Source organism: Phyllobates terribilis, unplaced genomic scaffold (genome assembly GCF_046119375.1).
Source record: "Phyllobates terribilis strain yellow unplaced genomic scaffold, ASM4611937v1 Scaffold_3__8_contigs__length_932513732, whole genome shotgun sequence".
Lineage (NCBI taxonomy): Eukaryota > Metazoa > Chordata > Amphibia > Anura > Dendrobatidae > Phyllobates > Phyllobates terribilis.
The window spans coordinates 248,578,224-248,596,949 of record NW_027362763.1 but is presented as its reverse complement, the minus strand read 5'-3'; the positions used below and the strand labels follow the sequence as shown (position 1 = coordinate 248,596,949).

The 18,726-nt window shown below is 42.0% G+C and overlaps 1 protein-coding gene across 1 annotated transcript in view; it reads left to right on the top strand.

The window, feature by feature from the left end:
* Nucleotides 1-16,818, top strand: part of ERICH6 (glutamate rich 6) — an 88,181-nt gene extending 71,363 nt beyond the window's left edge. Inside the window, exons 13-14 of the mRNA XM_073674713.1 lie at nt 15,151-15,388; nt 16,436-16,818. Of these exons, the coding sequence (XP_073530814.1) occupies nt 15,151-15,388; nt 16,436-16,714 (517 nt within the window). The 3' untranslated portion in view covers nt 16,715-16,818. The remainder of the gene's footprint in view (nt 1-15,150; nt 15,389-16,435) is intronic.
* The last annotated feature ends 1,908 nt before the right edge of the window (nt 16,819-18,726 follow it).

Sequence of the window (18,726 nt, the reverse complement as noted above, 5' to 3'; positions counted from 1 at the left end):
TGTGAAGGTCTCTTGATGGTGTTGCTCATGTGGTTTCCACACCAATCTCCAGCTATCATTTCATCCAGTACTAAAGCTGGACTCATCGCAGAAGAGGATAGACCTCTGTTCCAGCGTTCATTGCTGTCATGCTCTGCATCATGATAACCATTGAGAGTTTTGGTGTGAAACCAATAGAGCACCTGTAGCAGGTTGTGTGGCACATTGCTCAATGTCATGCAAACACCTTCTGATGATTTGTGTAGACACAGTTTGATGCTTTAGGCTTGGTATGTGAAATACAATTTTACTTGCAATACAGAATAAATCAATCGTCAAAACAGTGGTACAGCCATTTCTCCATAGAGTCCTAATAACCATTTTCTAACTCGACAATGCCAGGCCACATGTTGCTTGTGCTGCTGTGAACACCCTGCAGGGTCTAAACGTGGTACCATGGCCTGCAGCTTCTCTGGACTTGTCTCCCTTTGAGCACAACGGAGACATCATTGGTCGGTAATTGCAAAGAGAGCTGCCAGCAGCGGATCTTGATGACTTATGCCCAAGTGCATTCAGCATGGCAAAACATTCCTTAGACAACCATTACTAACCTCATCGATAGCAACCAAGACTTGTAAGTGTGGGTATTTTTGTGTGTGGCCCTCATTCTTGATACTGAATAAATTGAGAGGTTTTGAAAATGTTGTTTCTTTTTCCTCATAATTTGGATATCATTAACATATCTAATGATCCTGAGATTTCCTTGACTCCACAGCTTTTCCTTCTTGGTGCTGCAATTGTAGTGATGACGAGTGTATATAATTCTTAACGGTGGTCTTGTTTGTGTGGTGGTCAAATCACTGCCACTTATATAGTATATAGTTTGCATCAGAGCTTGTATCATACAGTAAGACTATATATAATGATTGTGTAAGTGAACTATACACTTGTCTGGTCACTTCTGATAATTAATGAATACTGAAAAATGAAATATGAGGCATAGCGGAATCATGAGGCGAGTGTTCATCTGACACTCTCGGCTTGGAGATAACCAGCTCCAGTATCAGTGAGTTCTGCAGAAATGTAATCCTGTATCACTCACTATAATATACAGTCTGTCATCTGCAACATTTCTACCTAATACTAAGATCATTTTACAGTATTTTTAGAAAAGTGTGAAAATCAAGATTCCTATCTTTTGACTGCAATATGAATATAAAACAAAAATGAATATCTGTCTTGGTAAATTCTATATGCTTAGAAATAAAGCAATGTCAGAGCTATATACTATATGTAAATTCATGCTGCATGCACTCAGTGTGACTGCATAAAACATGATCCCCATGAGTTAATATCTTCATGAAAACAATTAGCTTATCCATAGCCCTGAAGAGTATTATCGCTAATGCCTTATATTATTTATAGACATCTTGAAGCTATTTAAAGAGAATCTATCAGTAAGATCAAGCCCTCCAAACTACACATATGGACATTCATTGACACCTTCACACTAAGTGCACAATTATTAGGCAAGTGAGTATTTTGACCATATCATCATTTTTATAATGGTTTTCCAACTCCAAGTTGTATAAACTTGAATGCTTATTGGTTTGAAGAAGATCAGGTGATGTGCAACCTCCCTTGTGTGCCCAGAAGTACAAGGTGTTCAGTGCTCACAGACATGGCCAAGGAATGGAGGGCTGAAACCTGACCACCATTGAACACGACACAGAAGTGGAAACGTCAAGACTGGACCAAGAAATATCTAAAGACAGATTTTTTCAAAGGTTTTATGGACTAATGAGATGAGAATGATGCTTGATGGACCAGATGGATGAGCCTGTGGCAGAATCAGTAACGGGCACAGTAGACCTCCACTTCGACTCAGACGCCAGCCAGTTGGAGGTGGTGGTGTTATTAAAGATGAGCTAGTTGGACCTTTTATGGTTGAAGATGGACTCAAAATCAACTCCCAAACCTACTAACAGCTTTTAGGGCTTTTAGGTGACACTTTCTTCAAGCAGTGGTGCAGTGCAAAGTCTTTACCTTTCAAGAAACCTATGATTTGTATGTTACAATACTCCATTGCATGTATTGAAGTACTCTGCTGCTTGGCTATTCAGTAAAGGCATTAAGGATGACAGAATAATAACATGACCCCTCCTCACCTGACCTTAACCTTATTGAGAACTTCAAAGAAAAAACCTGGGAGTCTGAACTGAAACGTAAATTGATGTGCATGCAAAATGTAAGTGCATGTTCACATAAGGCCACTAGACAGAGAAAAACCAAAGACAAGCAAAATACTCAAATATCTGGAAGAAAATGGGTAAATCGTACAGTGCAAAAATAATGATAAATAATAAAGGGTATTTAGTTAACATAATTTTGATCAAAATAATGTAAAAGTCATCCCACCACGTCACGGTAACCCTTATGGGACAGTCCTAACTGTAATATTATAACCTTACCATTTGTCAAGTGACATACATATGGATAAGGGCAGAGAGACTGAACCCCTAGTAGAAACATAGACCTGTGAGGCAGAATGAACCGTGACGTAGTGGGATGGCTTTTACATTATTTGGTTTCTACTAGATTTTTCTCTGTCTAGTGGCCTTATGTGAAAATGCCTTTACATTTTGCATGCACATCAATTTACGTTTCAGTTCAGACTCCCAAGTTTTTTCTTTGCAGTTTAGTGTGCTTTAGTGCATATAAAGGGTGTGGCCGCCCTTTGTCTGAGCTGAAAGGTTCATTCTGCCTCACAGGTCTATGTTTCTACTAGGGGTTCAGTCTCTCTGCCCTTATCCATATGTATGTCACTTGACAAATGGTAAGGTTTTAATATTAGAGTTAGGACTGTCCCATAAGGGTTACCGTGACGTGGTGGGATGGGTTTTACATTATTTTGATCAAAATTATGTTAACTAAATACCCTTTATTATTTATCATTATTTTTGCACTGTGCGATTTACCCATTTACTTCCAGATATTTGGGTATTTTGCTTGTCTTTGGTTTTTCTCTTATTGAGAACTTGTGGGCTCTTCTTAAATGGGAGCTTTATGGTGAAGAAAACCAGTACACCTCTCTGAGCAGTGTCTGGGAGGCTGTGGTTGGTGCTGCCCAAAGAGTTGATCATCAACAGAATAAGAAACTGGCAGACTCACTCCATGGATGGAAGGCTTATATCTGCAATTGCAAAGAAGGGTGGCTATATTGGTCACTCATATGTTATGTGAAATATACAAATGAGGTGTTCAGTAAGTGCTCTGTGAAGGACAGAGCACTTCCCAAGCCTCTGCCTCCTGAGGTTGTTTTCCCACCCAGCACCAGCCTCTTTAGCTTTAATCAATGAACTATCAATCAAGCTAAAGAGGCTGATGCTAGGTAGGGAAATAACCTTGGGAGACAGAGTCTCGGGAAGTGCTCTATCACGCTAACAGCACTTAATGCCTTATTTTCATATGAATTAAAAGGCTAATTTCTCAGGAATGCAGCAACAGATAAAAGATATAAAGATGTCCATGCATTTAGCTGTTAAATAGCTGTTTGCCCATATATGCAGTTTGGGCTGGGATGATCTTACTGACAGAATCCACTTAACGCTGGTGCACTGCATAAACAATGTTTCTGTCTCTGTCTCGGTGCATTGTACGTCATAGTTATCAGCATAGTGTCTGTCATCTTGATGAACATGGTGCAGAGGGTAATCAACATTAGGATGGACCTTTTCTAAATAGAAAGATAAATGAGTTGCACATAATGTACACATTAAGTCCTACCTTCATATTTCCAACACATTTAATCCCTGTTATAAATATGGTGTCTGGCACGGCAAAAGGGTTGAAATTATGGCACAGATTGCTAAAAAAAAAGTGCTTTACATGGCTTCCCCAAATTTTTAATGCATTTTAGACCTTTTTTACGCTTCCCTTTACCGTGAGAAAGAGAGATAAAAAAGAATGTGGCTAACAGGAATGGTAAGGATAATTTATATAAAAAAAATTTGGAGCAAAATATTGGTGTGAGGCAAGAGGTGGTGTAAGGAATAATGCCGAACATATCTAGCAATGTATCTTACATAGTGCACAATTCTGAAACAATTGCCACGTTTTCTGCCTGTCTAATGTGGTTTTATCCTGCCTAGCCTTAGGACAGCAGTAATCAATCTGCCCCATATTTTCACTGTATTTCCATCTTAAATATATTGTTCCATCCACCCCATTATCCATAATTATTATCTTTTCTGATTAGACCTCTCATTTTCTTATTTAGGCCGACTTTAGCTAATAAAGTGGGAGATTTGTTAGTCGCCAGGTAAAGCTGAATTAATTGAATTTGTGCTTTATTGTACAAGAATTGTATTGGAAGTTTACATAAGAACATGATTTGAACTCCAGGGCGTAATGTAATTGATCACATTATAAAGCAGGAGAATTAAATCTAAGAATTATTGTATGATAAACTCTGCTGCCTTATTTTATAATACCTGAAAAATAAGGACTTTGTGTGTTTGCGGGTTGTATGGTAAATGTCATGGGGAGAGACGTCATTCTTATCATACATTAATTAACAATCCATTCTTGGAAAGGGAGCTTACATTTCTTACAGACATTAGCCGTAGAGTACAAATAACTGCTATGGTTAGACAAATAGGCCGTAATCATTAAATTGACGTAGGCTGCTTGTTTGGGTATACATCAGAAATATATTAATCTTGATGACTTAGAACATGGTCAGTTTCATCAATGTGTGGACACTTCAGGAACCCTTCAGACTTAGACTTCAGAAAATGTATAACATATCCCTGTTACAATACAGACATCTCTAAGGCCGGGTTCACACACGCATATAAAAAAGTGATTCGCGTTTCATCCTGAAAACTCGGATGAATTGCAATTCATATGCAATCTCTGTGCAATCCATTTCTATACAGCAGCAGTTATTAAAAATTTACGAGACTAAATGTAATTTTCTATATTAAAGAATTACAATGTATCCGTAAAAATCTATACTGTGTTATTATACTGTTGCTCCATATGGCATTTTTTCTTAAAGAGAATCTGCCAGCAAGTTTTTGCTATGTAATCTGAAGACAGTAGGAGATAGAGGTTGAAACACAGAATACAGTGATATGTCACAGTTGTTTACTAACTGTGAAGAATTTATCATAGAATCATAGAATGGTAGAGGTGGAGGGGACCTTCAGGCTCATCTGTCCAACCCCCTGCTCAATGCAGGATTTACTAAATCATCTCAGACAGATGTCTGTCCAGCTTCTGTTTGAAGACTTCCATTGAAGGAGAACTCACCACCTCTCGTGGCCGTCTGTTCCACTCATTGATCACCCTCACGGTCAAAATGTTTTGTCTAATAGCTAATCTGTATCTTCTCCCTTTCAGTTTCATCCCATTGCTTCTTTTGCTTCCATGTGCAAATGAGAATAAGGATGATCCCTCTACACTCTGACATCCCTTCAGATATTTGTAGACAGCTATTAAGTCTCCCCTTAGCCTTCTTTTTTGCAAGCTAAACATTCCCAAATCCTGTAACCATTCCTCGTAGTGCATACTTTGCAGTCCACTCACCCTCCTGGTAGCTCTTCTCTGAACTTGCTCCAGTTTTTCAATGTTTTTTTTAAAATGTGATGCCCAGAACTGGACGCAGTATTCCAGATGAGGTCTGACCAAGGAGGAGTAGAGAGGGATAATTGCGTTTCATGATCTAGACTCTATGCTTCTCTAAATACATCCCAGAACTGTGTTTGCCTTTTTTGCTGCTGCATCACATTGTTGACTCATGTGAAGTCTGTGATCTATTAGTATACCAAAGTCTTTTTCACACGTGCTGTTGCTTAGTTCTATTCCTCCCATTCTGTAGATGTAATTTTAAGTTTTCTTGCCCAGATGTAGAATCTTGCATTTCTCCCTGTTAAATACTATTCTATTAGTCGCTGACCATTGTTCAAGCTTATCTAGATCCTTCTGAATCCTTTCTCTGTCTTCTCTAGTGTTAGCTATCTCTCCTAGGTTTGCATCATCTACAAATTTGATTAGTTTACCTTCCGTTCCCTAATTTAGATCATTTATAAAAATGTTGTACAACACTGGGACCAGGACAGAGCCTTGTGGTATCCCACTTGAAACACTCTTCCAATTGGATGTGCAACCATTTATTATCACTTTTTGTGGTCAAGCCTTGTCAATCCCATACCTGGTTATTTTTTCAATAAGGATAGTATAAGTTACTTTATCAAATGCTTTGCTGAAGTCGAGATATACTATACCTACCGCATTTCCTTGATCCACACAGTCAGTGATTTCATCATACAAGGAAATTAGATTAGTCTGGCATGACTTGTTTGCTACAAACCCATGCTGGCTGTGGTTAATTACTGTATTCTTATCCACGTACTTACGTATATGCTGTTTAATAATTTGTTCAAAGATCTTTCCTGGTATAGAAGTAAGGCTCACTGACCTGTAATTTTCTGGCTCCATCTTCTTTCCTTTTTTGAAGATACGGACAACATTTGCCCTTCTCCAATCTTCTGGGACTTCTCCTGTTCTTCAGGATTTTTTAAAGATTCTGGCTAGTGGTTCTGCAATTTCCTCTGCTATCTCTTTTAGTACCCTAGGATGTAATTCATGTGGACCAGGAGATTTAAATTAGCTAAGTTCCCTCGCCATCTCTCTGTTTATAGATAGTGTGGATTATTTTATTCCTTCAAAAGCACCCTGAAGATCAGTTGATGTTCTAATTGCTTTCTTAAAGCACACAGATGCAAAATAGGAATTTAAAAGTCCGGCCTTCTCACTGGGGGTGTTTTCACACTGCGTTCAAGCACCCATTCAGTGGCTCCAATCAGGGCCCCGTTGGTGCATATGTCTGAATTCCGTTTTGCAGGGTGTTCAAATGTAAGCCCCAATGGGAACTACTGAACGGGTGCCTGAACATAGTGTGAAAGCAATGCCCCCTCCCCCTGTGAAAAGCCATTCACTGTCTATGGACATTGTACACAGAGAGCCTGGTGTGGGCGGGGTTAGCTTTCTCAGCTCTGCTGCTGTCTACTTCTAAGAACTCTGATTGTGTCACAACTGCTGCAACCAGTAAATGAAGTGATACATCATTGGACTCCGCTTCTCTTTGCCTTCATTATTCTGCTTTCAGATGAGGTAGCAAAAACCTGCTGACTAGTGTTGAGCGATACCTTCCGATATCAGGAAATATCGTACCGGATTGGATCGGACCGATACCCAAAAAGTATCGGATATCGCCGATTCCGATACCGGAAACCAATGCAAGTCAATGGGACACAAATATCGGAATGAAAATAAACCCTTTCTTTCCTTGTAGGTTAATTCTACATGAAGTAAAACAACTAAGAATAATGTAGAATGTATTACATGAAAAGCCGGCAATTCATCAGCGGCATACACCGGTACCCGACAATTTAGAACAGAAAGAATAGAGCTTCACACATAGATTAGATAGATAGAAACATGTCAGTCACATATATATGAAGTACAGTGACAGTGTTGCTTACTGTACTTGTCATTTAGTGTAAAGGATTTATTTAAAAAAATAATTGTGTTTTCATGCACCGTCTCTTTAAAAAAGCCGGCCGGCAATTCAGCAGCGGTACCCGACAATTTATAACAGACAGAATAGAGCTTCACACATAGATTAGATAGATAGAAACATGTCAGTCACATATATATGAAGTACAGTGACAGTGTTGCTTACTGTACTTGTCATTTAGTGTTAAAATAAAGGATTTATTTAAAAAAAAATTGGCGTGGGGTTCCCCTTAATTTTAGTCTCTAGCGGAGGTTAAGCAGACGGCTGGGGCAGATGTTTGAAGCCTGGGAAGGGGGTAATACCCACGGAGCTTCCCAGGCTACTAATATGAGCCCCCAGCTGAATACATAGCCTTTACTAGCTATTAAAATGGGGGACCCCCTCAAAAAAATGACGTGGGGTCCCCCCTAATTTAATAGCTAGCAAAGGCTAGGCAGACAGCTGGGGGCTGACATTAATAGCCCAGGAAGGGTACCATGAATATTGGCCCCCTCCCAGGCTAGAAACACCAGCCGTCAGCCGCCCCAGAAATGGCGCATCCATAGGATGCGCCAATTCTGGCACTTAGCCTCGCTCTTCCCACTGCCCTGTAGCGGTGGCAGTGGGGTAATAGGGCTGGGGTTGATGTCAGCTTATAATGCCAGCTGACATCAAGCCCAGGTTAGTAATGGAGAGGCGTCTATAAGACACCCCCATTACTAACCCCATTGTCAAAGTTAAAAAAAAAACACAAACACCCAGAATAAAGTCCTTTAATTGAAATAAACACACAATTCTTTATTGTTCTAAATTAAACTCTACTTACCATCACGCCCATTCCAGCTGAAGCCAACGATCTCCTGCAATAAAAGAAAAATGATAAAGCAACCTCATCCTTTCCTTTCCATGGTTCCCAGGACAGCTTCAGCTCTGCTACATCGAGATGACAGGCTGGACCGCAGCAGAACGCTGCCATCCAGCCTGTCATCCCGCAGACACTGAGAAGCGCAGGCATGCTTGCGCTCCTCAGTGTCTCTCTGTGACGGCATCCAGATGAGCCGAGTTCATGTCCAATGAACTCAGCTCACCTCATGCACGTCACTGACAGCGTGGGAGAATTCTCCTGCACTCAGCGCTTCAGCGTGAGAATTTTCCCACGCTGTCAGTGACGTGCATGAGGTGAGCTGAGTTCATTGGACATGACCTCACCACATTCACGTCACTGACAGCGTGGGACAATTCTCACGCTGAAGCGCTGAGTGCAGGAGAATTTTCCCACGCTGTCAGTGACGTGCATGAGGTGAGCCGAGTTCATTGGACATGACCTCGGCTCATCTTTATGCCGTCACAGAGAGACACTGAGGAGTGCAAGCATGCCTGCGCTTCTCAGTGTCTGCGGGATGACAGGCTGGATGGCAGCGTTCTGCTGCGGTCCAGCCTGTCATCTCGATGTAGCAGAGCTGAAGCTGTCGTGGGAACCATGGAAAGGTAAGGATGAGGCTGGTTTATTATTTTACTTTTATTGCAGGAGATCGTTGGCTTCAGCTGGAATGGGCGTGATGGTAAGTAGAGTTTAATTTAGAACAATAAAGAATTGTGTGTTTATTTCAATTAAAGGACTTTTTTCTGGGTGTTGTGTTTTTTTTAAATACTTTACTAGAAATTCATGGTGGTCATGTCTAATATTGGCGTGACCCCATGAATTTCGGGCTTAGGGCCAGCTGATAATGCCAAGCTGGCCTTAACCCCTTTATTACCCAGTGAGCCACCGCACCAGGGCCCTGGATGAGTTGGGTACAGCGCCAGAAGATGGCGCTTCTATGAACGCGCCATTTTCCGGGGTGGCTGCGGACTGCAATTTGCAGCGGGTGGGGCCCAGAAAGCTTGGGCCTCCCTGCGCTGCGGATTCCAGCCCCCATCTGCCTAGTTGTACCTGGCTGGACACAAAAATAGGGCGAAGCCCCACGTATTTTTTTTTAAATTATTTCATGAATTTCCTGAAATAATTAAAAAAAAATTGACGTGGGGCTTCGCACTATATTTGTGTCCAGCCAGGTACAGCAGGCTGGAACGGGCTGCCCCCAACCACCAGCTGCCTATTTGTACCTGGCCGGACACAACAATATATGGAAGCCCTTTTTTTCTTTATTATTTCATGAATTTCATGAAATAATTAAAAAAAAAAATACGTGGGGCTTCTCCCTATTTGTGTGTCCAGCCAGGTACAACTAGGCAGCTGGGGGCTGGAATCTGCAGCTCAGGGAGGCCCAAGCTTTCTGCCCCCACCCCCCCCCGGTGCAAATTGCAGTCCGCAGCCACCCCGGAAAATGGCGCGTTCATAGAAGCTGGATGCTGTACCTGGCTGGCATACAAAAATATGGCAAAGCCCACGTCAAAATTTTGGGGAAAAATTAATTAAAAAATAAATAATAATTTAGGGACTGCATCTTTATTAACTCCTCAAATGTAATTTAGTGTTAAAATAAAGGATTTATTTAAAAAAAAATTGGCGTGGGATCCCCCATAATTTTAGTCTCTAGCGGAGGTTAAGCAGACAGCTGGGGCAGATGTTTGAAGCCTGGGAAGTGGGTAATACCCACGGAGCTTCCCAGGCTACTAATATCAGCCCCCAGCTGAATACCTAGCCTTTAATAGCTATTAAAATGGGGGACCCCCCCCAAAAAATGACGTGGGGTACCCCCTATTTAATAGCTAGCAAAGGCTAGGCGGACAGCTGGGGGCTGATATTAATAGCCCAGGAAGGGTGCCATGAATATTGGCCCCCTCCCAGGCTAGAAACACCAGCCATCAGCCGCCCCAGAAATGGCGCATCCATAGGATGCGCCAACTCTGGCACTTAGCCTCGCTCTTCCACGCTGTCCTGGTGCGGTGGCAGGGGGTAATAGTGGTGGGGTTCATGTCAGCGCCAGCTGCCATGAAGCCCAGGTTAGTAATGATGGGCGTCTATAAGACACCCCCATTACTAACCTACAAAGTGTTAAAAAGAAAAAACACACTACACCCAGAAAAAAATAATTTATTTGAAATAAAACACACAATTTTATTTAATTAAAAATAGTTACCTGTCCACGTTCCTACGCTGATCTCCCATGCACAGCTGTCACATCTGGAGATGGTGACAGCTGTGCATGGCTGCTGTAAGCTCACACTGCCGGGAACATGTCCGCTCCCGGCAGCAGGAGCCACTGACTGAGGTCACCGGAGTGCATTCAGGCAGCGCAGCTCCGGAGACCTCCTTTACGGCACTGCTGTACCGTGGGAATTTCTCACGATACAGCAGGGCCGTAAAGGAGCTGACCGGAGCAGCGCTGTCTGAACTCCGGCGAACCCGCTTATGCAATGACGGGGCTGCTTTACGGCCCCGTCATTCTAGCGGCGGCAGCGGTTCAGAGCGGTCACATTCTATGTGGCTGCTCTGAACTGGAGATCTTCGTGGGACACTCGTGGACTACTACGGAGGGGTAAGGATAAGGTTGTGGTTTATTATTTTATATTTTATTACAGGAGATCGATGGCTTCGGGGAATTAGGTGTCTAGGTGAGTATAGGTGTAGTTTTTTATTTTTTACTTTATTTTAGGTGGCGATCGGCGGGGACAGGTAATGTATGAACTAATTTATTGTAGGCAACCACTGGCCACCAATGACATGTATTTAACATTTATTGGGGACACAGTAGGGCAATTTAAATAGCAGGATCAGGCTGATGGGAACTACTGCTTCCATCGAGCTGATCCTGCTGGCACGAGTGGACGGGGGACAGACATAGGCCGATGGGAGTAGTAGTGTCACATCAGCCTATGTCTGCCTGCACGCACACACCCGCTGACATCGCACAGACACCGCACACACTCACAGACACACGCACAGACACCCCGCACACACTCGCAGACACCGCGCACAGACACCCACACACACCAATCATGACGGGCTGATCGTCTGGGAGGTGAGGCTGACCTGTGCGGCCGTGGGAAAGTTCATGTGAGTTCATGCAATGCAGTCAAGCATGAACTCACGTGAACCCTCTGAGGGCACCGCGGCGACTTCAAATGAACAGCTGATCAGCATCACCTGATACCTCAGCTGTTCATTTGAAATAACCGGCGGGAGAGTGCAGCACAGAACGGGAAAGCCGGCGGTGAAGTCTTTTCACTGCCGGCTTCCCCGCCAGGGTCCTTCGCTCCCCGCTCCTTGGTGTTGCGCTCCCCGCCCAGTCCTAACTTACGATCGGGATGGGAGGTGGCGAGGGGAGCGGAGGATCGGGGTGGTAGGCTGCGGGGAAGCAGTATGGGGCTGTGTGATTGTTTAAAAGCCGGCGGCTTTTTACCGCCCGCCGGCTTTTAAACAATCAGGAGAATTCTCTCACGCTGGGATGGCATTCTGATGACAGGCTGGATCGCAGCTGAGCGTTACCATCCAGCTTGTCATCCTTCAGAGACACTGCAGAGCGCAGGCATTATGGGAACTTCCGATTCCGGTATTCGATACTGTAAAAGTATCGGAACTCAGTATCGGAATTCCGATACCGCGAATATCAGCCGATACCCGATATTTCAGTATCGGAATGCTCAACACTACTGCTGACAGATTCCCTTTAAGGATCTGTAAACTTGAATGGGCGAGTCTCACCCAACACACGAAGAATCTAGTGCATGCTGTGATTTATTTTCATGCACAAAATCGCTCAAATGCACTGCCACTGGATAACATTTGTCCTAAAGCTGTCCATGCTATGGTCCTTTTTTCATGGGCCACATTTTGCCAAAAAGATACGTTGATGTGAACCTACCTTTTTTCTTCTCGTACATAGGAATGGATCAACTCCTTATTAACAAAAATGTTATTTTGAAAATAGTCATCCACACTCCATTGACTGATGGCCAATGTGTTACTATCACTAATTAATTCTTACTTAAACAGGACCTGTCATCAGGTCAAAAGTGGACGGTTTTTGCTCTTATTTCATTCCCGCTGCTTTCGTGAGTATTTGATTTTTTTATATTTGCAGTTTGCTTCCAGAGATATGGGTCTTTTTATTTACTGAGCCCAAGATGATAATTCTTATGGTCTTTACCAAAGTAAAGGGTAATAACACAGAGCGAAAATCCAGCATAGGACCAATAATCAAATATTGAAAATGGTGCCCCAAGTAAAGTTTTTTTTTTTTAAGTTTCCCAATGTTTTTCACCATTAAAATAATCTAAACAACTGGACATATTTGGTATCATTGTGATTGTACTGACTTGGAGAATCATATTGCCTGCCCATTTTTACCATACAACGGACACTGTAAAGACAAAATGCAAAAAACAATGACAGACTTATAAGTTTTTATCACAATTTCACAGCACTTGGAATTTTTTTCCTGCTAACCAGTACATTGTTTGGTAAAATGGTGTCATTCAAAACTACAACTTGAGTCACAAAAAAACAATATGTCTATATTTATGGAAAAAAAATTAAAAATGTATGGCTCTTGGAATGAAGACAGGAAAAACGAAAGTGCAAAAAATGAAAAATTCCTGGGTTCTTGAATGGGTTAAATGAGAAATGGTGCTGAATTAAGCAGATTCTGCCCTGAAAAAATAAGTCCTTTGTGTAGAAAAAACCTGCTCTACACTATATTGTGGAAACCAATGATATCGTTAGTGATGTCACTGCATCCTTGTGTTCTCAGCATTTCTCTGTACTGTGTAGTTAACAGGTAACATTAATATAAAGACCACATCACTGTTACCTAAGACCATATTTTCGCTACTACTAGAGAAAAGCAAATCGATCCACTGCGAATTGACTTCAAGTCAAGTTTCCTGAAATTTGCAATTCTCATTGAATTTGAACGGTCTATAACTCGATTCGTGAGATTCACAACAAGAAAAATACCCTGAGTGATTGCACTATATACTGTATATATATGAACTGCCCCATACAAAGTTATTATTGAGCTTTTATACATTGTTTTTGCTACCCCATCTGAGAGCAGCATAATGTCGGGGCAGAGACCCTGAATCCGGAGATGTGTCACTTACAGGGCTGTTTGTTGTCATTTTGATAAAATCCCTGTTTTATCTGCTGCAGATCTACTGGACGCTGAGCTCTGTATAACCCCGCCCACACCACTGATTGGCAGCTTTCTGCCCACGTGCATTGTACATAGAAAGCTGCCAATCAGTGGTATGGTCAGGGTTATACAGAGCTCATGAATTATGCTTGACTACCTGGCCGCAGGTTTACTAGTCCTCAACTCTGGCTAATAAAACTGTGATTTTATCAAAACTACAGCAAGCAGCGCCTCTGCCACTACGTTAAGCTGCTTTCAGATTAGGCGGCAAAAACTTTGTGACAGATTCCCTTTAACACATGAGGTGTATAATTTTGTAGTAAATGGTGTGTGCCACAATAATTTTATGGGTTCTGAACACATCTAGCAGTTTGGATTATACACTCCACTTTTTGATATTTTTGCTTAATTTTAATAAATATGAATCAGTAGGCTCCATGCTTTTTACTTTTAAATGCATGAATCTTACAGCACTAGTGATAGATGCCCCCCCTTCCCCCACAAGAAAAAAATATATCTCCTATCCATTAATGGAAAACTTTCTTATCATTGGAGGTCCTGCTGGGACTCCTAGTGATCCCGAGATTGGGGCTCGGCTGAAATCGCTGGAAAAATCAAGTGCTGCACTCCTCTGTTTCATTCAAGACTGGCCTGCTGAGCACCATTCTCAGGGTTCGAAGACCCTGATCTCGAGATCACTGGAGTCCCTTTGAATTGGGTATAACTTGTTTTTTTTGGGGAATAACTTTTTAATAACTAAGTAATAAACCATTTACCATTATTACCCTCCAAGCCATGTCACATTTTCAGTCTGGATGTCCCACGATGATGATAAACTGCTCTGGGTCATTTATAGAATTATTCTACAAAAAAAATCCATAGTCATAAAAGACAATGCAGAAAAATGGGAAATAAAAAGAAAAATTACACTATATTTGTTCTATGTCAAAACCAGTATCCCCTCACAGGGTATTAAGTAAATTCCTCTTATCCTCCTCTATGGATCTTATTCTGTTTATAACTGAAAAAAAGTGCATCACAAAAGTTGCACCAGATCTGTTGTGTGTGAACAAGGTCTAAGGATAATAGCAAAAATCAGAATATTATTTTCACACAAGAACGGTATTAGTGAGAGACTTTGGGAAAGTCAGCTATATCCATTCTAATATTCTTTTGCTGCAGTCAGGAGGCTGCGTACGAGCTGTATATAAGAATCTGTCACATGTAGATTCCTGTTTCTGCTAATAAATATCACTGATAACAGAATTGTCATAATATAAGAGCTGCTCTGAGCCTCTTCTGACAAGTGTCTGCTGGATGTTCCACTGGTGTAAGGTGCATGTAAGGAAGTATGAAAATTACTTGAGATAATAATACAGTCGATCCAATGCATTGTCCTACATGCTGCACATAAATAGTTAAATGCGATTTTTCTTGTAATATAGAATGTCAGTGGTAAGAAGCTCTTTTACTGATTAATTCACTGACAGATGGATGAAATGCCGTATTGTGTTCTTAAATATCCAGGATAATTCTGAATCCAGTAGGAGGACAATCCTCGGACTGCACAGGCAGAAGAGTACGGCGATGGCGGTGGAAGAGCCCTGACATTGCCAGTCCTTGCGTTGAGTTCAAACCTATATTTATAGCCTTGAACCATCAAGTGGGCGTCAGAATATTTGAGAAAGAGCGGATTTACGTCACATTTTTGGCAATGGGGAAACAAGCAAAATTCAATGTTGGAGCAAGAAAATTGACATCACAGGTAAATGAGCACAATTGGAAAGCAAGAACATGACCACTTGTTGGGGGTGAAGGAAAGGGATGTACAGTGCAAATTCATCCTTCTTTTGTTTCTCCTGTGTGAAAATAGAGGATGGCTGCACAATCGTAGTTATCCCAACAGCTTGTAAATCCTGCACAAACTATGGGCAACAAGCGGTAGCACGAGAAGCTGACAGCCTGACTTTTGTAGGAAGACTTTCCAGATGTATTTTGTACATTTCAATCCCTGCTCATCCTGGGCATAGGGGTCTACCTGCTGATCTCCCTCAATGTTTGACAGATTTTCTTGTGTAAGTGTGAATACTCAGCTGTCAATCACTGATTAGGGCCGCCCACTGGACTCCTAAGCCCACTTGACTCCTAAGACTAGTGAGTTCTAAGCAGGGATTTCAATGAATAAAATACAAGTTTTACTAAAACTTTTTCTACAAACCAATGTATCAATCTGTTCATCTCCCCCTGCAATGTTACATGCTGATGGCAGGTCAGACTGATTATTGCTTTACTGTTTAATTGTATGATTGAGCTAGTTGAGACCCAACTTCATTTGGATTGCTTACCTTCTCTGCTTCCTGACCTTGCCTACTTTGATTTCATTTAGTTTGTGCCCCCTTGCTTTGCATTTTCACTCTAGTTCTCCATTCCAACCCAGGGTAGTTTTTGGCTAAACCTTTGCTTTGGCGATACATTGGACTGATTTATCCTGTTCCTACTAAATGACTATGTAGCCCATGGCCCATGGTAACGTAGGTCCAAGACCACAACCAAATTGCAGGACAAGTCGTCCTAGGGATAAAATATGCAATTCCTTTTAACACTTTCTGTAAATATGTCAGAACAATGCCTGTTAGGACTATGGAGGTAGACATATGTGTTGTGCATACCAGATTGCTCAGCATTGAACTGTAGAAAATCACTTTTATTGTCGAAACAGAAAATTTGATTATTAATTTAAATGAACAACTTCATGAATAATGTTCTTAGTACGGCTTTCCTTCACGATTTTACTATTACTTTTAATTGAAAGGTGGTGCAAAGAGATGGTGATTTACAGATGAAATCAGCGGAAGATGAGTTCATGCTTCTCGCCATGAAGATCAGGTTCCTGAGTTTGCTGAATAAATGTCACGAATGTCTACATTTCCGGTCTAAAAAGCAGTGGGACAGAGTCAAGCCGTCTTCATTTCTGGTGGCTCAGGCGCAGAGGCTGATCTACCTCTGCAGTGTCTGTCACGTTCACAAGGATGTCTGCTCATCAATCCAGGATATCTTAAGTGATTATGTACCCTGTGACGTACCCAATTAGAGATAGTTCACATCCTCGTCACATGCTGGATTCCTGACATAAATCATACAGTGTAATATTTATTGTAATTTTTTAGGCAGATTTTCAACCATTTGTAGTAATAATAAAAATTTCATTTATTTCTTTCCTATTATTTGTATTTTTTTTATCACTCTAAATAAATTGTTATCGCTCACAACCATCCCAGTTGAGCTCCATATCACACATAGACCAGAGCGGAGGTGAAACTGTAGTACACAGAGGAAACTCATGCAAACATACAAGTTCTGGGCAGATGTCGCCCCTGACCGTATTTAGCCCCAGACCCCATGATGACTAAATCATTTATATGTCATTTACTCATTGTGGCACCAACAACAGGACTTCACCCATTTGGCCACTTTTCCAGAATTATTTTTTTTTAGTTCAAGGTTTATGATTATATGAAAGGTACTTAAAGGGAACCTGTCACGTGAAAAATGCTACAACCTGCAGATATGGGGTTAATCTGCAGGTTAATAGCATTCTGAACCTGCCCGGTGCCGGCACTTAGAGCCCCACTGCCAGGAGGAAATGAACTTTATTTGTCCTGGCAGCGTTTGGGTTTCAGTCACAGGGGCTGCGCAGGTTCAGTCACCTCTCTGTGTATAGAGAGCGGCGGATGTACAGTACAGACCAAAAGTTTGGACACACCTCATTTAAAGATTTTTCTGTATTTTCATGACTATGAAAATTGTACATTCACACTGAAGGCATCAAAACTATGAATTAACACATGTGGAATTATATACTTAACAAAAAGGTGTGAAACAACTGAAAATATGTCTTATATTCTAGGTTCTTCAAAGTAGCCACCTTTTGCTTTGATGACTGCTTTGCACACTCTTGGCATTCTCTTGATGAGCTTCAAGAGGTAGTCACCGGAAATGGTCTTCCAACAATCTTGAAGGAGTTCCCAGAGATGCTTAGCACTTGTTGGCCCTTTTGCCTTCACTCTGCGGTCCAGCTCACCCCAAACCATCTCGATTGGGTTCAGGTCTGGTGACTGCGGAGGCCAGGTCATCTGGCATAGCACCCCATCACTCTCCCTCTTGGTCAAACAGCCCTAAGGCTGTGTGCCCACGATGCATTTTAAGCGTTTCCGCAGCGGCAAAAACGCTGCTGAAACGCTTAAAAAACGCATGGTAGAATGCCTGCCATGTTCCCCAATGATAATCCGCATGTGCTGTGCACATGCTGCGGAAATTTCTGCTGCGGATTATCATTGCGGAAAAAAACGCAGCACTACCAATTATTTTGCGGAAGCGCTGCATTTTCGCCGCCATTGACTTGCATTAGAATGCATGTATTCCGCTTCACTAGATAAGCACATGCGGAATACATGCGTTCAATGTGCGGATGGTACCCAGGTCTAGAGTAGAGGAGACTCTCCTCCGGACCCGGGTACCACAGAAACTGTAAAAAAAAAAAGAATAAAATAAAAAATAAATATTATACTTACCTTCTACGGCCCCCGCTGTGCTCGTCCTCCCTTGCCGGCAAATCGCGATGGACTGGAGGACCTGCGCTGACGTCATAGTCATGTGACAGGTCACGCGACGCTGACGTCAGCAGGTCCTTCAGTGTAGTGTACGGCGATCTGCCGGCAGCCAGGACGGAGCGAAGCAAGACTGCGGGGGCCATCAGAGGGTAAGTATAGATTTATTTTTTATTTTTAAACATTCTTTCGGGCACAGTATATAAATCCATGCCGGTTGCATGGATTTATATAGTGTGACCAAGTTGACAAGCACTTTCCAAGTGATGCTAAAATCGCTTGGAAAGCGCTTGTCAACCCGCATGCGGAAATGCATGTGAAGAACGCTTCACATCCGCATGTCCCTGTCAGGAAAAAAGCATGTACAATCCACATGCGTTTTTTTCTGCCAGGGAGATGCAAAAACGCTCAGGAAAAATCCAGAGCATTTCTGCATCGTGGGCACATAGCCTTACACAGCCTGGAGGTGTGTTTGAGGATATTTGTCCTGTTGAAA